Source organism: Ipomoea triloba, chromosome 4 (assembly GCF_003576645.1).
Source record: "Ipomoea triloba cultivar NCNSP0323 chromosome 4, ASM357664v1".
NCBI classification, from domain to species: Eukaryota; Viridiplantae; Streptophyta; class Magnoliopsida; order Solanales; family Convolvulaceae; genus Ipomoea; species Ipomoea triloba.
In genome coordinates, this window is record NC_044919.1 from 10,843,449 (window position 1) to 10,870,351 (window position 26,903).

The following is a 26,903-nucleotide window of genomic DNA, read 5'->3' on the forward strand; positions in this document are numbered from 1 at the left end:
TAAAATATAATTAAGTGGGAATGGAATTCTAACGTCAATATATATATATATATATATATATATATATATATATATATATATATATATATATATAATCTTTGTCACAGGGTTGAGGATTAAGTAGAAGGATTTGAGACTCATTCGTGTTAGGTCCTAATGGCCTTAAGGGGAATGGGTCATATTCTTATACCCCCCAACACTTATCATTTTGTTGTTGTTGATTTAGTTGGAATTACTTGGGCTAAATTTATGTAATCATTTTCTCTTTCTCTTATATGAAAAAAGAAAATATATCATAAAAAAAATAATAAAAAATCAAGTTAGTCAACAAAAGCTTACGAGGAATAAAAGTTTTTCATTGCAATCAGAGCATCACACCTCCACAACTATAATTCTTTCCACGATTTTGAACACTTTTTGACTAGCATTGCAACTTGGGCATGGCATAAATCTTGCATCACATCCCCCACAACTATTATAAAAGAATCCACATTGCGTCATTGGAAACCCTTTCAAAAGCTTAGGCAACAAGTTAATATATTTATTTATATACTAGTCTTTTCTATGTATGATGCGCTGCCTAATATTTATATTTTAAAAAATAACTAATAAATTCTTATTAATTAAAATTTAACAATTTATTTATAATCATTGTAGATATGACGGATGAGTATGCATGAAAAAGATAACAGAAGTTATAACAATAAGGTATTTTTGTCCAAAAAATTGTATAGTACAACTCTAAAAGCACACTGGACAAAATGGTTAGCACTAAAAACATTGACATAAATGAGGGATATAACTTTGATTGAGACTTATTATGTTTTTAGATTAGATTAAATAAATTTATTTATTTTTTTAAAAAGATCCTTTTAAATTTATACGGAGTATTTATTTTTAATGAGGTGTCATGATTTCATCAAGCTAAGGCTATATTTATTTATCTATGTAATACTTTCTCACTTTTAAAAATAAGTTTTATTTATATATCATCAAATTTGTAATTCTTTCACTGTTTTCTCTACATCCCTATAACTTCAACCAACTTTCAAAAGTGAATCCCAATTTCACGCTACATTAAAAAATTATTATTTTTTCTCAATAAATGTTATTTTCTCTTCACAATTATTTTCTTATACCAAATTACCAATATATAAATTACTTTCTGTAGGTCCCAAATTAAAAGAATATAGTAAAAGTCTAGAGGGTGAATAGACTTTTATAAATAATTCGAAATTTGTTAGACTTTAAAAAATTTAAAACATTTGATAAAATTATTAGTGTCTTGTACACAACGAAATTTAAAACTTGTGTAGTGATTGTGTATGGTGTAATTTACGTGTGGTGTGATATGTAAGATATAAATAAAATAGAGTAAAGTAAAGCAATAAGGAACACAACAATTATAGTGGTTCGAAGGTGTATGTAATCCTTCTACTCCACTCTACTCATATCTCCCGGAAGAATTCACTATATCCACCACTCTGATACAAGATACAATGAATTAGTGACCTAGTGCCTTGATCACAGAGCCAACATAACACTAATCACAAATCCACATATTGAGTGCCTTGATCACAAAGCCAACATTGAGCTCTCATCAGGATTTCACAACTTTGTGCTACTATCCTCTCTCATGCTCTATCGGCCCATGGTAGAGATGCTACTTGTTAAAAATAATATTTTTCTTTCTTCCAACTTAGAGACTTTTGAATGAATCTATAGCTAAGTCTCTTAAAAATGACATCTCTAGCAAGAAGATGAATTACCATGTTCACAGATCGTTTAACAAAATGAAAGCTAATAGATTTAAAACATTTTGCTAATCTATATCTATTATACTAATAAGAGCCAATAAAGTTAGGCCTATAAAAATTGTCTGTCAAATTATTAATGGTTCATTATTTTAATTTTAATATATATTTTTTATGATTTTCCTTCTTTACCTTGTATTATATTATTTTTCTTCCCTTAAATAACCCCGCATTTCGTACATATAACCCAATAACCCAATCATATTAATTATTTGGGGATGATTTATTGACAAAGAAGACATTCAAATAACCCAATAAATTGAAGCGGGAAACTACCCCTTAATATCTTTGGACTACATTACAGTTGTTCACTTTAAAGGTAAATTGTATTTCTTTATTAATATGATTTAAAATGTATACTTTTTTATTACCTTATCTAATCTTTTTTTATTTATTGAAAACCAAATCAGAGACGATATATTAATTCAAAATAGCAGAAACAAAGTCAGAGGGAACAAAGTCCCAAAACAAAGGGCTAGCCTGAGAATAGGTAGCATAAGTTAAATAATGTGCTAAAGAATTAGACGAGTGAGGGATAAAACTAATAAATCAAGAAATAAAAGAAGCCATAAGACTTTTGCACTCAGAGGTGGGAATATCAATATAAGATTTGAATCCAGTAATAGACGAGGTCAAATTGTGACAAAGATTATGACAGAATAGCAGCCTTTAGGGTCCCCATACCAAAACCATGAATCTTCATAAGTGGGACTTAGAGGCAAACGTAAGATGCGGCCAATATCAGTGGGCAAGAAAATCTCATGAAGTAAAGGAACATCATAGGTCTGAACAATCTGGTCAATCAAGCCAGCTACTGTGGTGCCGCTAAGATGAGGTGGCATTAAGGATTGGACCATAGGGTTAGGATCACCCGACAACCACGGATCACCCCATACCAAGTTTGAGGTCCCATTGTCAATTCTACATCTGACCCCACTATAGATAAGGGTATGGGAGGCCATGATACTCCTCCAACAAAAACTAGGACGATTCCCCAATGTAGCATCAATAAAAGAAGAATTAAGAAAATACCGTGCTTTATAAATACGGGATGCAAGAGACTGAGGCTTCGTGAGAAATCTCCATCCTTGTTTCCACAACATAGCTAGATTAAACGCACAGAGATCCTTGAACCCCAGGCTACCAAACTTTTTCGGGATACACAAGCGATCCCAAGCCATCCAATGGATACCCCTCTTAGTAGATCCTCCTGAACCCCACCAAAATCGATTCATAACACGCTCTAATACTTTACACAATGAGTCAGGCAACAAAAAGACACTCATAGAAAAAGTGGGCATAGCCTGAACTACACTCTTAAGAAGAACCTCTTTACCTGCCCGTGTAAGCAGCTTCTTATTCCAAGATTCAATTTTTTTGTTTAACTTTGTCTTCAATGTAAGAAAACACAACACGTTTATTCCTTCCCATGAAAGATGACAAACCCAAATATTTTCCAAAATTCGTTGCTTTAGAGACGCCAAGCAGATTGGATTTATGAAAATTGACAGTTTGACCAGATAAGCATTCATAAGTATGAAAGCACTGCTTAATCACTCCAGCCTCCAGGGCATTGGCTTTAAAGAAAAGCAAGCTATCATCTACAAAAAATAAATGTGAGATTGCTAGGGCACCCCTAGCAACTCGACATCCATGAATGGAACCCAAATATTGAGCCTGCTGTAATAGAAGAGAGAGGCCCTCAACATAGATAATAAACAGGTAAGGAGAAAGGATATCTCTATGCCTCAGTCCTCTAGATGGGATAACATGTCCACCATTCACACCATTAATCATAATGTTATAAGATATTGTGGTAACACATTCTATGATTAACTTAACCCACCCATATGCAAAGCCCAACGCCACCAACATCTTCCTCAGAAAAGGCCACTCCATTCTATCATAGGCTTTAGATGACCATATCTAGTTTCAGTGCACCCCAACCCACTTTACCTAATTGCTTTTTGTTCAAAAAATGCCCACCTTAGCAGCAATTAAAATATTATCAGTGATGAGTCTGTCAAGAATGAAAGCATTTTGGGACTCAGAAATCACATCACAAAACCTATTATTAGATATTACCTTAGCAATAATTTTATACAAGACGTTACACAAGGCAATAGGTCTAAGGTCAGCCACCACTTCCAGGTTATTATTCTTGGGAATAAGGACAATATTCGACTCATTAAGACCGCGAGTTGCGCAATCAGTCCACTAATCATATCATTCATTTCCTTGTCTTCATGTGTGTATAAGAAATCCAATTCATAATTTCTATTATTCTTGGACCTTTTTTCTATACATTTTTTTAGTTGAATTTGAACTCTACACTACCACTTCCAATCATGATTTTTAAGTACAAGCGACGAACCAACTATACTAAGTTTCCAGAGGCCGGAGAAGATAATTTTGCTTGTAGAGGAAGGGAGTGAAAATGAGGAGGGAAGTTGGGGTGACAGCAAGCGGAGAGAGTGGCGCGTAAGCTAAATGGTGTCGTGGATGTAAAAAGGTTCTTCGCATGTAGTATGCATCAGTCAGAAGTCAGGAAAGACATTTGATCATGCACATGTGGGTTGGTTCTCTTTTGCCATTCATAATAACGGAAATGCTGGCCCTCCACGTGGCACCTCCGCCTATATTTTAGTATTTACCCATCCATACACGTGTCACAGTATCACTTCCATCCCTCTTTAAACTTTGATTATTGCTGTCCATGTGAGGGGAGGAGCTGCCTATAAATTACTCTACTGGAGAATATTTGACCTATTCCATGTCTTTAATCAATTTTATATTTTTTACTTTTTGAGTTTTGAATTTAAATTAATTAAACTTGATTTATGATTATTAAAAATATACAATTTTTAGTCCTATCAATTGCTAAAATGAACACATTTTAATAATCACTAATTAAATTTAGACAATTTCAAATAAGTGGCAATTTTATTAAATCATAATTATTTTAAGCAAAATTTACATTTTTGTCCCTAAGTTATAAGGTAATTGTAGAATTTGTCCTTAAGTGTTGATCGTGCTCACTTTTTGCCCCTAAACTATAATACTAGCGTTGGACTTTTCGTACTCACTTTTCGTCCCTAAGTTATATTAAAGTGGTAAATTTTGTCTCTAATGTTTTGTTAGTAAAGCGATGAAAAGTGCAACGCCAATGATAGCTTAGAGACGAAAAGTGAGCATAACCAATAATTAACGACAAATTCTACAATTATCGTATAACTTAAGGACGAAAAATGTAATTTTCTCTTATTTTAAACTCAAAATTAAAAGATGTGTTTTGCCTCTCATCATGTGTATATACTGATTACTTTTTAATGAGTTTCAACTTTCAAGTAATACATGGACTATAGAGCCCATGACTCTTTGCTATGTCTATTTTTTATACTAAATTAATTGAAAAGTGTGATTCGTCTTTACTAAAAGTCTAAATTAATAATTGGAAAAGAGATTTATACTTCTATATATTAGCTCAGGAATATGTACTGTAGTTTATATTGCTTTTCCTTTAATATTGAACCAACATTAAAACGTATTTTATCATTATGATCAAATTAATTTTTAATTTTACAATAATGACGGGAAGCCCATAAACATTACCCGAGGATATGCACTGAGTAAACACCATCTTAGAACCCTAACCGACAAAGGACCATAATGAGATAAACCAACCTAAGTTGCTTATAGTTGACCGGCTCAAATCAAGGAAATTGAATTCAAACTCGTGATATTGTGGTTATAAGTTTGTATACCTAACCAACTTGGATGGGTTACCGGAGTCACAAATTTCAATTGACCATTTGATGTTGAAATATATATGTCAACAAGTATATTCGATCATTCACTAGACAGATATTGAAGCCTTACACCTATCCTGAACCCTTTAATTTGGTGTTGCCATTTGGTTCTATGTTATTTTCAGATTTGTTAAATTAATGTCGTTCCAAGATTAAATGAAAGTTTTATCACTCCACAACATTCAATTCAAAACTATCATATTATAAAGCGTGCCTTAGGTAGGGAGGGCAATTTGCCCGTCCTGGACAGGAATCTCCGATCCTTGTCCCAACGAAAACGAAGATGAATTTTTTTTTTTAGGAACCGAAAAGGAGATGAAAAATGTGTGTAATTTCTTGTCGGGGACGGGATACCGCGGGGTATGAAGGGCCTTAGGTAGGGAGGGCCCTCCCGCCCCATCCCTGAATATATATATATATATATATATATATATATATATATATATATATATATATATATAATTTTAATTTAAATTAACTCTAATTTTAACACTTTGATTAAGAATTGATCGGGAATGGGGAATTTTCGTCCCCACCTAATCACCGACGGATCGGAGACTGAGACGAAGAGTATTTTGAATTTTCTGTCGAGGTTACGGGGAGGAGGCAAGGAGTATACTCCCCGTTCCGTTGCCATCCCTAGCCTTAGTAGTATATATGAAAGTTTTAAGTAATTTTTCACGTAATATATGAATATCTAACATGGTTGGTGAGTATATAATGTAGAAATAGAAATGGAGGTCATTGTAATCAGGAATCAAAATGAAATAACAAAGAAATGAGTCCCAACTCCCAATCCCCTTTCTAAGCTATTTGAAAGCAAGAAATCACTTTTCTTAGCTTTCCTCTTTCCTCTACGCCTTTTTACGTTTAATAATTAGTATTTCTATTATAATACTTTTCTAAACATTCAAATATATTACTAGTAGTATACATTAATTAATATTCAATTTATAACACTTAATGATATAATAATCTATATTTCCTGTAAAATGCACGCGCTTAGTACTATTGTCCCTGATACAATATAATATCAGACCTGTGACTTCTTATTTGGGAGAGTCACTTTATCGCTTGATCAGAATGTCTTTACTTTTCCTAATTAAATATATATAAAAAGATCAGTATAAGTTTTCAAATTTTGAATTGGTTTCCAAAACTTTTTGATTACTGAAAAAAACGGTTGAAATTTGTAACCACCTACTTAAAGTGGATTGAAATTAAGTTTTTTTTACTAGGCTAAGAAATTTTGTAACCTCACGTCATATGTACAATAGTCATTTGATAATGGTGGTTGAAAACAGATCAATAATTTTTCAGTAATGAAATTTAATAAAATACAAATAATGATGTAATAATGTAACTAGACCATAAGATATATATACTAAAGCAACTAGAAACCTAATTAAATGATGAATACTATAAGTAGTTATAACATTATTATTGACGAAATATGTCTGCTTAATTTGAATTTTCCACGCAAGATTTGCTTGCTTTTGAAGCAAGCAAGCAAAGCAATTTGAGAATCCAACTCAATCTCAAGAAGAATTGCTTTATCTTTTTGGATATGCTTGATGCTTTTGCCCTTTTAGGAATTTAGAGTCAATCAACCTATAGCCTCCAACATCCGAATGAATGAAAAAGTTGGGGGCATGCTATCTAGCATACATGACCCATATATAATTACATCCTTTATATTTACGATATTTCTACTATGTTAAAAATATGAGTTACGAACTTACGATATGTGTAAAGATTTTTTTTTTGTCATTTATCAATTTTAACGGTATATTAATAGAAATTTTAACAAACGTCTAAGGTGGCAATCAAATTAAAGTCATAGATGTAATGACAAAATTAAAATAATAAGACTAAAAGTGAAAGTTGTTCAAAGTTATGGATGTAATATGACAAAATTAAAAGAGCATGGCTGAATGTGACAATGTCACAATAGTTGAAAACTAAAAGTGAAATTTACTCTTATGATAAACAAATAAAAATCAAGGATGCAATGTGACAAAAATTAAAAGAAGAGGATAAATGTGGTAACATCATAATAGTTGATGACTAAAAGTGTAATTTGCTCTAATTAATAGGGTAATAACATATTAGACCTTTTTTTTTTATTAACGAATAGACTAAATTACATACAATAAAGATTGATCCTTAATATCATGTAAGAGATTTCATGTTTTGTCAATTCAACAAATTTTGTGATCTTACAAGTTTTATGTACCGTTGATGACCTCTTTGTTTAGTGCCAAGAGGAGACCCCTAAATCAAGGTTTGAATTAAAGTAAGTACTATAGATGAATAGGTCTAAACTTCTATATCATAGTTTAGGAATAGTTGTACATAATCAATTCGGTTTTATAATACAATATAATAATATATAATGATATCATGTATTATCAGTACTGGTATTTATTCTGTCCCTTAATATAAATTTTCTGACTCCGTCCCTACATGTCAGCTCATTTTAGTTAGCATTGATATTGATCCGCAACATAGAAATTTCATTGTATGCATATGTAACCCTCCAAATTGAATCATTAGATACGCCCCTTTTGGTTTTTTAGAATCGACCTTGTTTATTCTTAACAGTACAAATTAAACTAGCTATTAATACGTGACCCGGCCAGTTTTATATTACAGTATATACTGATTATTATGGTTTCAATTCTATTTCAATTCACAGCACAGTTTGCACATGTAACAATTTAATCTTATTCCTCCCACATATGATTCCCCACACATTAAATAAAAATACAATAAAACACAGGATTGTCTTTGAATTTTCACTTGCTTTTAGTCAGAATATATGACAAACTTGGGAGAATCTCCCACCAATGCTTAAGTACTAAGTTTTCCTTCTCTGGGCAATTTTTACCAATAAATTGTTAATTATTAATATTAATTTTAATGTTAATTAATGCTTATAATTAATGACCATTGAAATACGCACGGCGTAACATTTAGTAGCCTGGAATCCTATAACAAGCCAATGAAAGACAGGTTGCCTAATAAAGCACAACATAACATTAAAAAGCAAAAGGGTTATTCTTGTGGAACATTATATTATTAGTCCATTGCATAAAAGATATTCCATATGAAGTTGAATGTTGATGCAGCTATTGACGAAGGAAATTGTCGCATGGGGTTTGGGTGGATTCTACGAGATAGTGTGGGCTCATTAATAGCCGCTAAATCTGTTCCGTGGCTGGGGTGTTACTCATCAAAGGTGGCGGATTGGACGCTGTTAGTGTCCGGGAAGCATTAAGTTGGATTAAGGACATGAATATTGATTAAGTGGACGTTGAAACATATGCTCAAATGGTTATTACTGCGTTACATGCTACTTGTTTTAATTTTGAATTTGGTATTATTATTTCTGATATTATATTAAAGAAGCTTGAAAACATTATTTTAGCAATGTTAATTAGCTTCAATTTCATTAAAATGTCTGTGAATCGGGCTGCCCATGCTTTGGCTAGGCAAGTTGTTTCTATGTCTAACCTTGGTGAGTGGTATACCACTCCCCCTACCTTTGTATTGGACACTCTTTTGTTGGATTTATTGAATAATTAAGTTTTGTCTGTCATAAAAGATATTCCATCTTGCCAATACATTTTTTTCTTTCTTAGTTTCCCACAAATTAATCAATAATAATAAAATAATAGTTGTTTGTATACTATTTCAGAGTGCACACGGGGTATATCCAGACTCTTGTTGGGAGTCAAATTTGTAATAATCTTATGGTTACCAAGTCAACAACCTGATCAACTGTGATTGTATTATATATGTTTTTACAACTATTGTTGTTATTGGTAAGATATACATGTGTTGTCGTGTTTATTTATTATGACATGATGAAATATGAAAAATATATTTATTATTATGAGTTGGTAAGACGAATTACATATGTGGTAAGAGCTACACTTAAAAGAATGATGTGAAAGTATAGTACAGACATGTGTGCCGCAGGTGTTGACCTAAATGAATCAAATCGTTAATAATCATTTAGATTAGTTAGGCTAGAGCATAATCAATTTGCATATATGGATGTCAATATAATGTATTACTTTTGGGACACTCCACAAAAGGGAAGACGAAAAACAAAAGTGTACGTGGAGGCCAGTTTCAACACTAATTGCATGTTACATATACTTACTATACATACAAAGGTTTTGTCTTAGCAATTCAATGGCAGATAGGGTTGTCTACTTGTCTTCACTCCTGTACTTTAACCTTTTTTTTAGGGCATGTCTTTGACTCTACAATTATTTGTAGTGTAGAGACTAGAGGGTCACTTGGATAAAGTTTGAATAGTTTAAGTTTATTTTTCAACAAGTTAAGATATGTTTTGAATCGTGTATGTGACATTTTAATATTGTGTTAATTAACTATTCATGTTGCTAGCTTGTTTTCATGAAAAATATTTGTTAGGGTTATTGGGTGAAATATAATATACTACAAGAGGGCCAAGACTTTAAGTCTAAAAACCCATTGAAAAATCTTGACCTAGAGTTCTTTAGGTCGTGATCAATATTTGTCTCGAGAAAATTAAATAGCTTAGCCTAACATTTAGGTATGGAAGGCATCATCATAAGTCACCAATTGACACTTACCAAGATGTTGTGTCGCCTATCATGCTACAGGCACACCACTCATAACAACTAACCAAGAAAGGAAAACTTGTCAATATTATTTATTATGGAAAAGGTAATACTTTTACTCTTCTAAGTAACAAAATTTTTATTCCTGATTAGTATTACATTTGAGCATATAAGTATGACATTTGTGTGTATAAGTGTTACATTTACATCTTCACCCGACTCGTCTTACGGTGAGACGGTCTCACACAAGTTTTTGTCTATAATATATTATAAAATTATTCTTATTATATAGTTTTTCACCCCATCAACATTCTCAACATTATTATTTTTATCCATAGTATAGTGAAACTTATATGCTAATTACTTATATAGTACTACCTCCGTCTCATTTTGGATGTCTGATTCGTTTAACGAGGCTTGACTGAAGTTATTTTTAATCCAATTTTTCATAATATTAAGTTTAGCATTAATATATAAAATTTATATATTTAGAAACTACATTAAAAGTACTATTAAACACAAAAAATTAAATTTAAAAATAATAAAAAATTACTAAAGAAAATAAGCAATGAAGAAAGAGTTGGTTTGACCAATGAATAGTAAATAGGACAGGTAAAATTAGACAAAGGGAGTATTAATAAGCATCAGCAAAAAAAATTATTTTTTAAGAAATTCATAACAATATTGAACACTAAAATATATAGTAATAGAATTGTTTAAATAAAATATTTAAAAATATAATTACTAGTTACATAAAATAAAAAAAATTAAAAATATAATATTAATGATATATATAAAAAATTATACTTGACGTACTGCTAGGCATCAAGCAAAGAGTTATTATTTGCAATAGCAAATTGGGACTGCAAACAATAACAAGGTGCTACTATTTGCAACTTCAAATTGTTGTTGCGAATAGTAGTTCGCTATTCGACTATTCATAGTAGCGAACAAAAAACATTACGAGTATAAACATAAAAAGAATAAAAATTAAAATATATAAATATTTATATGAATATTATGAAACATATAGTAAAATTTGAAGGTGATTGAAATTTTTTTCTTTGTTCATGTATTTAGGGATAAAAAGTATTTAGGTAAAGTTTAGAAGTTAGGGAGAAAAGTTCTTAGAAAAAAATAAAATAATATTATTTCAAATAATTCTATTCTATAAACCAAATAATAAATTTTAAAATTTTAAACTTTATTTTTCTTCTATTTCTCACCGATAAAATAGTACTCCCCAATTTTTTTTTTTTTTTTTTTTTCTCTAATCCGATTACAACCAAATGACCGTAAAAACTAAAAGGGCTTAAGGCTCGTAGATATTTTCTCACTTTAGTCAGCCACCGCTTTCCTCCTATATATCCCGTAGAGGCTGTTAAACCCTAGCCGCTCTCTTGCCTTCAGCTTCTTCCTTAAACCCAAAACCTCTTCTTTATCACAGGTATGCGTTTTCTTCTCCTTTCACTATATTGGGTCTCTGTAATTCGACGGGTTTGATTCATATTCTTGGATCATTAACGATATTGAAAGATTTTCATTAGTTTATTTTCTGGTTTTTCAATTTGTTTTCTGCAACGGTTTTGCGTCTTTGCGGATTAGTATTGCCCTCTGCATCTTTTAGTAGATTTCTGGGTTCTAGTCAGATGTGTGTTTCGTTTCAGGACTTGAAAAATTTGAAAGTCTGTTGTATGAAGTTAGCTGGAGGGACTGAATGATATTTTTTTGCTTTCTTAAATGTCTTCACTGACTATCAGAAATTTCAATGATGTTGATTTTGGTTGTACAGTGTGATGAAACTAGATAGAAACAGATATTCTGAAGGATGTTGTACTAATGGCCTGTTTGGTTGATTGTAGTTTAGGGGTCATTGAATTTTAATTCAATGAATTCCCTAACTACGTTGTTTGGTTCGAAGCATTCAACACTGAAAAAATATTTTATGGACTAGTTGTTACCTGTATTAAGCTCTAAGTCTCTAACTCTGTATTTCTTGATTGCCAATTTATGAATTATTCTTTCATATGTCCTTTGAGTTCTTAGTGATTTGTCTAATCTATTTTGATACCTTTAAATTTTACTCTGTAAATTTTGATATGTTTAAGATAATTTGCTGATGGTTTTAAATCTATTGATTGTTATTGACATTTGTGCATGTGAATATTATGTGTTCAGCTGTAGTAATGGCTTTCTGCAATAAACTTGGGAGTCTGGTTAGGCGAAGTGTTTCTACTAACAATGCATCAACTGCTCAAGTTCCAATGGCTTCCATGTTTAATGCTTTGCGCTGCATGTCCACAAAGCTTTTCATTGGTGGTAGGCAATGCTTAACTCTTGAGGCTTTTTTTTTTTTTTTTGGGATTTATATCATTTTTGTGAGAAGTTGAATAATATGTGTTTATCTATGATCTGATAGGCCTTTCTTATGGTACGGATGACTGTTCCCTGAAGGAAGCATTCTCCAGCTTTGGTGAGGTTGTGGAAGGTGAGCTGTTTTTATTTATTTGTTTTAATAGTATATTATCTTGATTTTAATTCTTGTAATTGCCAGTTTAGGGGTATATGATGTTATATGTTCCATAGCTGTGTTTTGTATGTGCAAATTAGTGAGTTGTATATCAACTAAAAGATAAAGGCCAACACTCTTTGTTTATCTGTGTTCATACACCTATATGTATTGCATTTAAATGATTTAAGCGTATCTTTGAACATCAGATAACATATTTTCTGATCATGTTCTTAACCATTACTACCTTGTATTTCTGACAGCTTGTATTTCTGTTATTCTTGCAATTTTAGTTACCTTGAAAATTATTTCATTTTAATAATGGGTTTTGCCTCCTATTTGTATGCTGTTGCATGTGTCTTTGTGGTAATTATCTTTACTCGTTGCCTCTCTCTCTAATTGAAATGGGGGGCTGAGGATATTTACTTATAACAAAACTCTATGTATATGGTCTTGTTCTTCTGCTTAGACTTGAGGTTTTCTATCTTCATAATTATACTAATTATAAATCTTAATATGCATATATTTTCCCTCTATGAAACTTCTTTTCTAAGGACAAAAGGAGTGAGTAAATGGGTTCATTCTATGGTAAAATCGCTTTTAGAGAACTCTGCATGGTTGAATAAGTAGTTAATGGACTCGGGTAATTCCAATTAACTGGTTTTCTTTCATGTGCTTGTAGTGTTGAAAATTGCATTATTAATAGTTTGAGTTCTCGTAATCTATCTGGATGAGAATGTTGGGTAGTACTGTTTCTTTCAATCTGGTTTTACATGATTTTGTTGCCCAGTTTTGCTTGTTTTAATATACTTGTATTGTTTTGTGGTACAGCAAGAGTGATTACTGACAGAGATTCCGGGAGATCAAGAGGATTTGGGTTTGTGAATTTCACAGAGGCTGAATCGGCAAATGAGGCTCTCTCGGCTATGGATGGACAGGTAAGAACCTAATAGAAACACAAGTCTATGAAATATAGAAAACACCGAATGCAACATACTTAAACCTGGTGACTTGACTAGAGGTGCTAATTTTTTGTTCATGCTTTACGTTCGTTGTTTTAAATGGCCTTGATCTTCGACTCTTCGTTGCAGCAACTGCAAGGAAGAAACATTCGGGTGTCTTACGCCCAAGAGAGGTCCGGGTCAGGTCCTCGTGAAGGGGGTTTTGGCGGGTCAAGGTCAGGTCCTCGTGATGGGGGTTTTGGCGGTGGAAGGTATGGGCGCAATTCTGAAGAATACTAAGTCTATGTTTAGATTGGTCAATTGTCTATAAGGGCATATGGCATTTTAAGTTTTGTGGAAACTTTGCTTGTGGTTGGGGATAATTTAGATAGAATGGTTGATGTTCTTATTGTTCTCCTAAACAGTTTTAAACTGCATCAAATATGAAGCTTGTTTCTATACAGCTTCAGGATATTTATTAAATATTTTAATTTTTGTATTGTATTGTTCAGATTGCCTTTGCCTACTAGATTTATTATACAATTTAATAGAAATTTTAATAGGTGCAATAAATACCCATACAATTATTTGAAACAAATTAACTAAATTAAACCCAATTGTTGTACCATGAATTAGGATTCATATTGCATTGTGAACTTTGATACAAAAATTTTGTACCTTAAGTTAACACATTCTGCATTTATAGTTAACTAAACAAATAATTTGATAATTGGGCCTTTACAAATGGTCCTTCATACCCTGAACACTCATCTCTCTCTCCCTCTCCCTTGTCCAATCATTACAACTAGTGTTGGAATCTAGCAATAGGTGTGTCTTTGGGCCTTGACCTATTGTCAAGTTGACTAATTCTTGGGCTTGGACCCTATTGGGCCTTAGGCATATTATTTAATTTTGTTGTAACTCGATTGTGAATATTATAATAGCCTAATGTTCAATTAATATTAGCAGTATATTTTCCTTCGCTCGTCATTCAAAAAGAAAAAGAATATAACAATTCAATTACAATAATTCTATATCAACTATAGCGAAGCACAAGTAATTACAACAATACAACTAAATATGCACAATCGTATTAAATATACAGCTAAATATTCAAAAAAAAAATATGCACAAATAATGAAGCAAATTAAATACACTCACTACTACATGAGTCATACCCTGAATTTTGAACCTCGTATGTCATATTATTAATTTGTGGCAAAATTACATAATACACTAACAACTAATGAAATCAAGAATTGCAACACATTTCATAAGTCAATATAATACTACAAAAATTTAAAGTTATTGTCAAACAACATTTCTCCACTAAAAATTTTACATTTTTACTCCTAATAATATAATACTATATATGCTCATCAACTTTTTATGTAGAAATATCGACTTTATAATGCATGGTTTTGGTAAGTTAGTTGGGACATCTTTATCTATCCCACTAAGTTAAATTCACGTGCCAAAAAATAATGATCAAATATTCATTTGATAGCCTGTCTTTCCTTGCTATTGGGTAACAACTTTGAGAAGCATTTGACGTGTCTGCCTAAAAATCAGGAAAAGACCTAAAAGACAATGACCAAACATCAAAATATTTCCAATCAATGCTAAGGTAAATTATAAATATCATATATAGAGGTGGACTGACCACAAATAACGAGGGAACTTCAACAATCAACATTAAATACCACATATGTTGGACTATTAAAGTAGTTAACATTACTTGTCTTACTTTTCATTTTAAAAAAAATGTTTTTTTTATTAGTTCAGGATTCAACTTACTATTTTCGTTATTCATTCATAAATATAAATACATCTATTTAAATTAAACAAGCCCAACCCCTGAAGATTGAGCAAATTATTATGCGGATCGTGGTCAAAGAGAAATGAGCTTAAGGGTAAAAGGAAAAAGAAGAGAAGAAATTGACACGACAAGTTTGATTTCAACTTGTTTTAGATTTTATATTCTTTATTCTTTCGCTATGAACTAATTATTTGTTGCTAGAGCTATGGTGTAATCATTTAAATTACGTATAATTTTTAATCCATGTTTTTATTAAGTTTAATATTTTTAATTTATTCCATGAAGAGTATGCGTTATTGTTTTTAATGCCTTAAAAAGCTTGATTGCCTTTTTAATTGATTTGATGTAAATGGATGAGATTCAGATTAGAAGTCATTCCATGTAATAGTATCTTATAATAACACATGTTGTGAGTTGAACAAAATATCAAGAGATACAAATGTAACTCATGCGGGAATGTTAAACAAATTCTTGTTGAACCTAAAATTTTCCACAGAGCTTAATACATCTTTAATTATTTAAATCTATATTCATATAATAATATAGTTAGGTTAATAATTGGAGTTAGGTTAGGTTAATAATTGGAGATATGCTTGATTTACCTGGAGAAAGAAAGCACTTTGAACAACAATTTTTATTTTTACTCTCTATATATTACTTTACATCTCTAAGATCTAATTTTAGTAGTAATTAAATCTTTATATTTTTATTTCCTTTGCCTTTAAAATTTAAATTTCATTATTTTAATAATCATTCAAATCAATCCTTCTGGGGCAGGACCCAACTCCTATACTTGTGACAGAAAGTGAAATCGTCCACCCCAAGCGTCCCAACACCCTGACCCGACAGTTGTGTGTATTGGATGTGTAAATCATAGTGACTCAACTGATCAGATGTTAGATTTGTGCTCAGTGCGCACATGAAGCCCTCCTCATTTTGAGAGGATGCTCTCATACTATACTACTTGTACGACCAGTGTACTAGCCAAAACATATTACGATTTTACCTTTTTTTTTTTCATAAAAAAAGAGAAGAGATTTTAGTGTTGATTGTAGCTGACACTAGATATGTTTCAATTAAATGTTGGCTATAGCTGGCGATGAAAACTTCTATAACAATTACAATGTAAATTACTTAATATCGGTTATAGCCAACACTAGATATTCGCTGGTATCTAGCATCAATTATTTCGACAATTTGAAAAAAGTAACGTAACAATAGTTTATTCTCTGTGATCTACGTAGGAACAATTTTCCAAACCATTACATAAATATCTAGTGTCAATTATTATCAATATTAAATACTAAAATAATCGAACCTAAACACTTTTTTTTTTTTGGGTACTAATTATAATTTTTGCACGTTTCATAAACTCATCAAACATATCAATATTGAAATTGCTAAAGCCCAAGACAAGTGAAATTAGCCATCCATAAATTGGGTTGGAATCTGATCTGATCATCTTGTGCTTGACCTAGAAAAATTAGCTCATATAAAACAATTGCCCATAGCTACCAAAGACTTGTAACTTCACTCGGATTGGATAATTATATTGGACGATGTAGATTCAATATTATAGGAAGGAAAAGAACAAAGATGCATTTCGTACCAGGAATCTTTTTTCTTTTCTTGATGTTCAATTTTTGTTTTCTTAGTTATCCTCACCGATGATTCCGGAACAAACTCTGCATTATTTTACAGTAAAACAAAATAATATCCTTAAATTAAAGGTAATATAGTTTGCTAATTCATTCCACTTGGGTGTTAACTAAAAATTCCAACTATACCGTTCTCTTCATGTTTATCTACTTAACTTCTTCACGGATCTTAATCTGTGAAATGGATAGATTTTTTTTTTATTTATTAATGAGTCGGATCTTTGACCTCATTAATCAAAGATCCAACTCATTTTACGGACTATACCTGTGAGACGGTCTTACATAAGTTTTTGTCAAAAATAAATAAATAAAAACAAGAGAATGGATAGCACCTGTGTGAGACCATCTCACGGGTCTCAATCCGTCAGACGGGTCAGATCTTTGATGAATGTATCAGATCTTTAACCTCATTAATCAAAAATCTGACCCATCTTTCGGATTGAGACTCGTGGGACGATCTCGATCACACAAGTTTTTGCCCATGAGAATATAGAAAAAAAAAAGTGGTAGTATTTCATTACCCAACCCTACAAAGTACACTTTGCAAATTAAATGCATTATGTAGTGTTGTTAAGTGTGATATCACATAAACTTAAAACATGCACTTACCAACACTACAAAGTGTACTTTTTAGAAGAATTTTAAAGTATATACTGGTTGTTCAATTTTTAGGAAGGTATGTAGAAATGGTCCAATTGCACAATCCGTAAACAATGCTGACCGCCGCAGAGTAAAGAATTTTACACACATTAGTTTTACAGATATGTAGAAATGTATATAGAAAATTACAGTTAGGCAAATTGCACAATCGGGAACGGGCTCACCGTTCGAAGACGAATCACCCCTAGAAGAGGTCCTTGCCGCCGTGACATCCGAGGAAAATCCCAAGGAAAAGGTAAGTTGTGACGCCCCTAATGCAACTTTACTAGACGAAGTCCGCACCGGCCTCGACCACGACCCGGTGGCTCGCCAAATCAAGCAGGCCGCAATAGAAAGCAAGACAAAGAAGTTTTGGATCGAAGATGGCCTCTTGGTCACAACGGGACGACGAGTTTACGTCCCGAAATGGAAGGAGTTGCGTCGCAAAATCATGCAGGAGTGCCATGACTCACGTTGGGCGGGGCACCCTGGACAAAAACGAACTCAAGCCCTCATCGAGAGGACATACTACTGTTCATAGTTAACTGACTCAAACCAAGAAAACCAATAGGTCACCGGCTGAGAGCCAAAGTTGTAACTTTGGGGCTACTAAGTTTCCAACTTAGCTGGGGTTGTCCCAACATGCATTTACGTTTGAATCAGCAATTGCATGTCTTGATTCTTGATGCTGTGTTGCTTTCCCTGCATTCCAACTGTCTGGTGCGGGTTATGATGAGATTCCTAGGATTTATTTGGGTTTTTCTTAGTATAATTGTGTGTTTTATACATGTAGATTGGGAATGAAGAGTACATTTGATGTTTGCATTCAATGTGTTATAGGTTGGGTTCTTCTTGTTGGAATTGATGTGGAGAACTAAAGGTGGATTATCAACAAAGTTACTAAATATAAGTGTAGTGTGTTTCTGTAAAGCCAAGCAACTGGAGAAAGCAGAAGCAGTGATAATCGATGGTGTAAAGGTAGGAGTAGAAGCGGACGTGGTGACTTATAATACTCTGATTACAGCATATTGTCAATTTGTTGGGATTCACGAAGGTTATTCCGTTCTTCGTAGAATGAAAGAAGCTGGGGTTATACCGGATGTTGTCACGTATAATTCTTTGATAGCTGGTGCGACCAAGCACGGCTTGTTATCTCGGTGCCTTGATCTGTTCGAAGAGATGCTAGATTTGGGAATTTTTCCCGATGTTTGGAGCTACAACACTCTGATGCATTGCTTCTTCAAGTCTGGAAAACCAGACGAGGGCTACAGGGTTTTCTGGGACATTCTTTTACAAGGGATTCCCCCTTGTCCTACCACGTTTAATATCCTAATCAACGGTCTCTGCAAAAATGGGTATACGGAGAATGCTATGATGCTATTTAGGTACTTAAAGCGTCATGCTTTTGCTCCTCAGTTGGTAACATACAATATTCTCATCCACGGGCTTTGCAAGTCGGGGCGGCCAGCACCTGCAAGAAGGCTTCTGAAAGAGCTCGTGGAAACAGGTCATATCCCGGACACTGTAACGTATACTACAGTGATGAAATGCTGCTTTAGTTCAAGACGTTTCGAAGAAGGGCTTCAAGTCCTGGCGGATATGAGAAGCAAAGGGTATATATTTGATTCTCACGCGTACTGTACAGTCATTAGTTGTTTACTTAAGGCAGGTAGGACGAAGGACGCTCATCAGTGTCTGGAGAATATGATCATGAATGGCGTTAACCTTGACATAGTGGCGTACAACACCCTTATTAATCTATACTGCAAGAACAGGAAGCTAGAATACGCCTACTTTTTGGTGGAAGATGCCGAGAAAAGAGGGTTGGTTCACGACGTATACACACATACTATCTTAATCGATGGCCTATGCAAGACCGGAGATATAAAAGGGGCGGAAAACCACTTGGAGTGCATGAACAAGATGGGTTTTGTACCGAATTTGGTTGCTTTCAATTGCTTTATCAATGGGTTGTGTAAAGCTGGCCAAATCGACCATGCATTGCACGTGTTTAAATGGATGGATGAGAAGGATTGTTTTACCTATTCATCAATGGTGCACGGTCTTTGTAGGACCGGGAGATTTCGCGAAGCATCTAAGCTATTGCTTTCGTGTATTAGAGGTGGTATGAAAATTCTGAAGTCGGATAAAGAAGCAGTCATCAATGGTCTTCGTCGTTCTGGCTTCTTGAATGAAGCCCGAAAACTGCAGTCAAGAATCCGTGTAGCAAAGCTATTGCATTACCATTGAGTTGATAGTGTCTACTACTTGACATTTCATGTAAAGCATAGGCAAAAATATGATTTTTTTTTGGCATCATAATTTCGATTAATTCGCGGGAAAAATATTATTGCAACTTTGCAAGCCAATAAAGGCACAACAAAGCAAGCACATGTTATGTTGGTGAGTAGGAAACAATTGAAATTTAACATCTGTCATGTCGAAAGTTGAAATATAACACCCTAAGCCTAAACCCTGTGCTCTTAATTTACTTTGAAATTGTGCAAATACTATCAAAGATCTACATACACACCAGTATGTAGATCTTTGATACTTAATTGTGCAATTGGACCATTTTTACAATGCGCTTAGATCAATTTTTTATTAACCATATCTGTAAAGTATTCTACTAATTCAATTTTCTAGGATCATATCTGTAAAACTAATTGCACAATCGGGAACGGGATCACCGTCCGAAGACGAATCACCCCTAGAAGAGGTCCTTGCCGCCGTGACATCCGAGGAAAATCCCAAGGAAAAGGTAAGTTGTGACGCCCCTAATGCAACTTTACTAGACGAAGTCCGCACCGGCCTCGACCACGACCCGGTGGCTCGCCAAATCAAGCAGGCCGCAATAGAAGGCAAGACAAAGAAGTTTTGGATCGAAGATGGCCTCTTGGTCACAACGGGACGACGGGTTTACGTCCCGAAATGGAAGGAGTTGCGTCGCAAAATCATGCAGGAGTGCCATGACTCACGTTGGGCGGGGCACCCTGGACAAAAACGAACTCAAGCCCTCATCGAGAGGACATACTACTGGCCCCAAATGCGCGACATAATCGAAAGCTACGTACGGACGTGCCTTGTCTGCCAGCAAGATAAAATTGAAGCAAAGGCGCCCACTGGACTTTTGGAGCCCTTACCAATTGCCGAAGGGCCATGGGACAGCATCATGATGGATTTTATAAACGCATTGCCAAAGGCCGACGGATGCGGATCAATCTTTGTCGTTGTGGATCGATTCTCAAAATACGGGACCTTCATCCCAGCCCCCAAGGATTGTAGCGCGGCCGAGACGGCTCGGTTGTTCTTCAAACACGTCGTAAAGTATTGGGGACTTCCGAGACATATCATTAGCGACCGGGACCCGAGATTCACCGGGAAGATGTGGAAAGAATTATTTCAATTAATGGGTTCCGACCTCCACTTCTCAACAAGTTTCCACCCCCAGTCCGATGGACAAACCGAAAGGGTCAACGCGCTACTAGAATGCTACCTCCGACACTTCGTGAGCGCTAATCAGAGAGATTGGGTCAAAATGATGGATGCCGCGCAATTCTCGTACAACTTGCAGAAAAGCGAGGCAACAGGCCACACCCCGTTCGAACTAGCCACGGGACGTCAGCCCTTAACTCCGGCCTCCTTGGCCACGTCTTATAAAGGATGCAGCCCGGGCTCCTATGTTCTTGCGAAAACATGGGGGGAACAAGCTGACCTAGCGCGGGCCAATCTCGCCAAAGCAGCCAAGAAAATGAAGAAATGGGCAGACAAAGGGAGAAGACCCAAGGAGTATGGCATCGGGGACACGGTGATGGTTAAGCTTCAACCACGACAATTCAAGGCCCTCCGGAGTTTACACCCCGGACTCCTCCGCAAATACGTGGGACCATACCCCGTCTTAGAAAAGGTCGGAAAAGTATCCTATAGGGTTGAATTGCCGCCCAATCTGAAGATACACCCCATCTTTCACGCCAGCGTCCTCAAACCGCATCACAAGGACCTAGACGACCCTGGTCGAAACGAGTCCACACGGGCCCCGCCCCTTATTTGGCGAGCCACCGGGTCGTGGTCGAGGCCGGTGCGGACTTCGTCTAGTAAAGTTGCATTAGGGGCGTCACAACTCACCTTTTCCTTGGGATTTTCCTTGGATGTCACGGCGGCAAGGACCTCTTCTAGGGGTGATTCGTCTTCGGACGGTGAGCCCGTTCCCGATTGTGCAATTAGTTTTACAGATATGATCCTAGAAAATTGAATTAGTAAAATACTTTACAGATATGGTTAATAAAAAATTGATCTAAGCGCATTGTAAAAATGGTCCAATTGCACAATTAAGTATCAAAGATCTACATACTGGTGTGTATGTAGATCTTTGATAGTATTTGCACAATTTCAAAGTAAATTAAGAGCACAGGGTTTAGGCTTAGGGTGTTATATTTCAACTTTCGACATGACAGATGTTAAATTTCAATTGTTTCCTACTCACCAACATAACATGTGCTTGCTTTGTTGTGCCTTTATTGGCTTGCAAAGTTGCAATAATATTTTTCCCGCGAATTAATCGAAATTATGATGCCAAAAAAAAATCATATTTTTGCCTATGCTTTACATGAAATGTCAAGTAGTAGACACTATCAACTCAATGGTAATGCAATAGCTTTGCTACACGGATTCTTGACTGCAGTTTTCGGGCTTCATTCAAGAAGCCAGAACGACGAAGACCATTGATGACTGCTTCTTTATCCGACTTCAGAATTTTCATACCACCTCTAATACACGAAAGCAATAGCTTAGATGCTTCGCGAAATCTCCCGGTCCTACAAAGACCGTGCACCATTGATGAATAGGTAAAACAATCCTTCTCATCCATCCATTTAAACACGTGCAATGCATGGTCGATTTGGCCAGCTTTACACAACCCATTGATAAAGCAGTTGAAAGCAACCAAATTCGGTACAAAACCCATCTTGTTCATGCACTCCAAGTGGTGTTCCGCCCCTTTTATATCTCCGGTCTTGCATAGGCCATCGATTAAGATAGTATGTGTGTATACGTCGTGAACCAACCCTCTTTTCTCGGCATCTTCCACCAAAAAGTAGGCGTATTCTAGCTTCCCGTTCTTGCAGTATAGATTAATAAGGGTGTTGTACGCCACTATGTCAAGGTTAACGCCATTCATGATCATATTCTCCAGACACTGATGAGCGTCCTTCGTCCTACCTGCCTTAAGTAAACAACTAATGACTGTACAGTACGCGTGAGAATCAAATATATACCCTTTGCTTCTCATATCCGCCAGGACTTGAAGCCCTTCTTCGAAACGTCTTGAACTAAAGCAGCATTTCATCACTGTAGTATACGTTACAGTGTCCGGGATATGACCTGTTTCCACGAGCTCTTTCAGAAGCCTTCTTGCAGGTGCTGGCCGCCCCGACTTGCAAAGCCCGTGGATGAGAATATTGTATGTTACCAACTGAGGAGCAAAAGCATGACGCTTTAAGTACCTAAATAGCATCATAGCATTCTCCGTATACCCATTTTTGCAGAGACCGTTGATTAGGATATTAAACGTGGTAGGACAAGGGGGAATCCCTTGTAAAAGAATGTCCCGGAAAACCCTGTAGCCCTCGTCTGGTTTTCCAGACTTGAAGAAGCAATGCATCAGAGTGTTGTAGCTCCAAACATCGGGAAAAATGCCCAAATCTAGCATCTCTTCGAACAGATCAAGGCACCGAGATAACAAGCCGTGCTTGGTCGCACCAGCTATCAAAGAATTATACGTGACAACATCCGGTATAACCCCAGCTTCTTTCATTCAGAGTATTATAAGTCACCACGTCCGCTTCTACTCCTACCTTTACACCATCGATTATCACTGCTTCTGCTTTCTCCAGTTGCTTGGCTTTACAGAAACACACTACACTTATATTTAGTAACTTTGTTGATAATCCACCTTTAGTTCTCCACATCAATTCCAACAAGAAGAACCCAACCTATAACACATTGAATGCAAACATCAAATGTACTCTTCATTCCCAATCTACATGTATAAAACACACAATTATACTAAGAAAAACCCAAATAAATCCTAGGAATCTCATCATAACCCGCACCAGACAGTTGGAATGCAGGGAAAGCAACACAGCATCAAGAATCAAGACATGCAATTGCTGATTCAAACGTAAATGCATGTTGGGACAACCCCAGCTAAGTTGGAAACTTAGTAGCCCCAAAGTTACAACTTTGGCTCTCAGCCGGTGACCTATTGGTTTTCTTGGTTTGAGTCAGTTAACTATGAACAATCTGTGCTGATTTAGGTACTAAAAGACCCAGATTTTAGCTTTCACTTTTTGAACAGCTCAAGCACAAAATCCTCTCTTGTTTATACTTTAACCAGCAGAGTAGTATGGCAAATTTAGCAGAGTAGCAGATGCCCATTCTTGATATGGCAAATTTACAGCTTGAAAGTGATTTTTCGACAAAGCAAGCTAAAAACAATGAAATTCCATTACTATAACATAAGCTGCAGAATCAAAATGGAAATTTAGAATTAGAACTACAGAGTTGTGCTACTGAAAGGGATAAAGGTTTCACCTTTGCAACTTCTCCAAGCAGGAATCAACGGCGACCGGTGCCGCCGGCGAGAAAAGAATTAAAATGTTAAACTTTCTCCGGGAAGGGATCGGCAAAAATAGGATTAAAACTTAAAAAAAAAAAAGAAATTATTTTATGATATACCAAAATTTTGAGGGAAGAAAAACAAAATTTAGCCCTTTTTCGTTGCCCGGCGAGTTTAAAGAGGAAGAAATTAGGAAAAATTGTAATTTAAACCTCAAATATGTCAATTATTAATGTTATTTTTTAATTATTAGTAGTGTAAATGCTATCTTTTAATTTTCAAAACGTAATATATATTGTACTTTTTCTGAATTATTAATGGTGTAAATGTAATTATCCGGCATTTTTTCTATTCGAATATCACATTTTCTCTTCATCTTTCTTTTTTCGTTTGTTCTCTTTCTGCCAACAATAATGTTTCTCCTTCTTCCTATTAGGAGAGGGATAATATATATCATATTTTAAAAATTGAAGGATAATATTTATTGACGACGTTATTGTTATTACTTATAATGTTATTCTTTAATATGAGATTTTTAGGGTGAATACCTTATTATTTTCCTACGGAATTACAATNCATCACTGTAGTATACGTTACAGTGTCCGGGATATGACCTGTTTCCACGAGCTCTTTCAGAAGCCTTCTTGCAGGTGCTGGCCGCCCCGACTTGCAAAGCCCGTGGATGAGAATATTGTATGTTACCAACTGAGGAGCAAAAGCATGACGCTTTAAGTACCTAAATAGCATCATAGCATTCTCCGTATACCCATTTTTGCAGAGACCGTTGATTAGGATATTAAACGTGGTAGGACAAGGGGGAATCCCTTGTAAAAGAATGTCCCGGAAAACCCTGTAGCCCTCGTCTGGTTTTCCAGACTTGAAGAAGCAATGCATCAGAGTGTTGTAGCTCCAAACATCGGGAAAAATGCCCAAATCTAGCATCTCTTCGAACAGATCAAGGCACCGAGATAACAAGCCGTGCTTGGTCGCACCAGCTATCAAAGAATTATACGTGACAACATCCGGTATAACCCCAGCTTCTTTCATTCAGAGTATTATAAGTCACCACGTCCGCTTCTACTCCTACCTTTACACCATCGATTATCACTGCTTCTGCTTTCTCCAGTTGCTTGGCTTTACAGAAACACACTACACTTATATTTAGTAACTTTGTTGATAATCCACCTTTAGTTCTCCACATCAATTCCAACAAGAAGAACCCAACCTATAACACATTGAATGCAAACATCAAATGTACTCTTCATTCCCAATCTACATGTATAAAACACACAATTATACTAAGAAAAACCCAAATAAATCCTAGGAATCTCATCATAACCCGCACCAGACAGTTGGAATGCAGGGAAAGCAACACAGCATCAAGAATCAAGACATGCAATTGCTGATTCAAACGTAAATGCATGTTGGGACAACCCCAGCTAAGTTGGAAACTTAGTAGCCCCAAAGTTACAACTTTGGCTCTCAGCCGGTGACCTATTGGTTTTCTTGGTTTGAGTCAGTTAACTATGAACAATCTGTGCTGATTTAGGTACTAAAAGACCCAGATTTTAGCTTTCACTTTTTGAACAGCTCAAGCACAAAATCCTCTCTTGTTTATACTTTAACCAGCAGAGTAGTATGGCAAATTTAGCAGAGTAGCAGATGCCCATTCTTGATATGGCAAATTTACAGCTTGAAAGTGATTTTTCGACAAAGCAAGCTAAAAACAATGAAATTCCATTACTATAACATAAGCTGCAGAATCAAAATGGAAATTTAGAATTAGAACTACAGAGTTGTGCTACTGAAAGGGATAAAGGTTTCACCTTTGCAACTTCTCCAAGCAGGAATCAACGGCGACCGGTGCCGCCGGCGAGAAAAGAATTAAAATGTTAAACTTTCTCCGGGAAGGGATCGGCAAAAATAGGATTAAAACTTAAAAAAAAAAAAGAAATTATTTTATGATATACCAAAATTTTGAGGGAAGAAAAACAAAATTTAGCCCTTTTTCGTTGCCCGGCGAGTTTAAAGAGGAAGAAATTAGGAAAAATTGTAATTTAAACCTCAAATATGTCAATTATTAATGTTATTTTTTAATTATTAGTAGTGTAAATGCTATCTTTTAATTTTCAAAACGTAATATATATTGTACTTTTTCTGAATTATTAATGGTGTAAATGTAATTATCCGGCATTTTTTCTATTCGAATATCACATTTTCTCTTCATCTTTCTTTTTTCGTTTGTTCTCTTTCTGCCAACAATAATGTTTCTCCTTCTTCCTATTAGGAGAGGGATAATATATATCATATTTTAAAAATTGAAGGATAATATTTATTGACGACGTTATTGTTATTACTTATAATGTTATTCTTTAATATGAGATTTTTAGGGTGAATACCTTATTATTNGAATTTCATACCCCCCCCCCCCACCTCTTAATTCTCTCATAATTGCTGATTCACTATTTTCTTAAACCGAGAA

General features: G+C 34.9%; 4 protein-coding genes and 1 pseudogene across 4 annotated transcripts; 2 read left to right on the forward strand and 3 right to left on the reverse strand.

Annotated features, from left to right (window-relative positions):
* Positions 1-2,446: 2,446 nt before the first annotated feature.
* Positions 2,447-3,713, reverse strand: LOC116015781. The gene is made up of 2 exons (XM_031255954.1): positions 3,260-3,713; positions 2,447-3,150 (listed from the first exon to the last, which is right to left on the reverse strand). Exons 1-2 carry the CDS (start codon positions 3,711-3,713, stop codon positions 2,447-2,449), a joined length of 1,158 nt encoding a protein of 385 aa, XP_031111814.1.
* A 7,845-nt stretch (positions 3,714-11,558) lies between these two features.
* Positions 11,559-14,200, forward strand: LOC116015337 (glycine-rich RNA-binding protein 4, mitochondrial-like). Its single transcript, XM_031255376.1, has 5 exons — positions 11,559-11,686; positions 12,418-12,558; positions 12,659-12,727; positions 13,580-13,686; positions 13,840-14,200. The coding sequence occupies exons 2-5, from the start codon at positions 12,426-12,428 to the stop codon at positions 13,987-13,989; spliced, it is 459 nt and encodes a 152-aa protein (XP_031111236.1). The 5' UTR covers positions 11,559-11,686; positions 12,418-12,425; the 3' UTR covers positions 13,990-14,200.
* A 4,148-nt stretch (positions 14,201-18,348) lies between these two features.
* Positions 18,349-20,219, forward strand: LOC116015625 (putative pentatricopeptide repeat-containing protein At4g17915). Its single transcript, XM_031255748.1, has one exon. It carries the CDS (start codon positions 18,670-18,672, stop codon positions 20,053-20,055), a length of 1,386 nt encoding a protein of 461 aa, XP_031111608.1. The 5' UTR covers positions 18,349-18,669; the 3' UTR covers positions 20,056-20,219.
* Positions 20,220-22,277: 2,058 nt separating this feature from the next.
* On the reverse strand, positions 22,278-24,819 carry LOC116016540 (annotated as a pseudogene).
* On the reverse strand, positions 24,192-25,468 carry LOC116015782 (putative pentatricopeptide repeat-containing protein At4g17915). The gene is made up of 2 exons (XM_031255955.1): positions 25,019-25,468; positions 24,192-24,290 (listed from the first exon to the last, which is right to left on the reverse strand). The coding sequence occupies exons 1-2, from the start codon at positions 25,466-25,468 to the stop codon at positions 24,192-24,194; spliced, it is 549 nt and encodes a 182-aa protein (XP_031111815.1).
* Between the last annotated feature and the right edge of the window lie 1,435 nt (positions 25,469-26,903).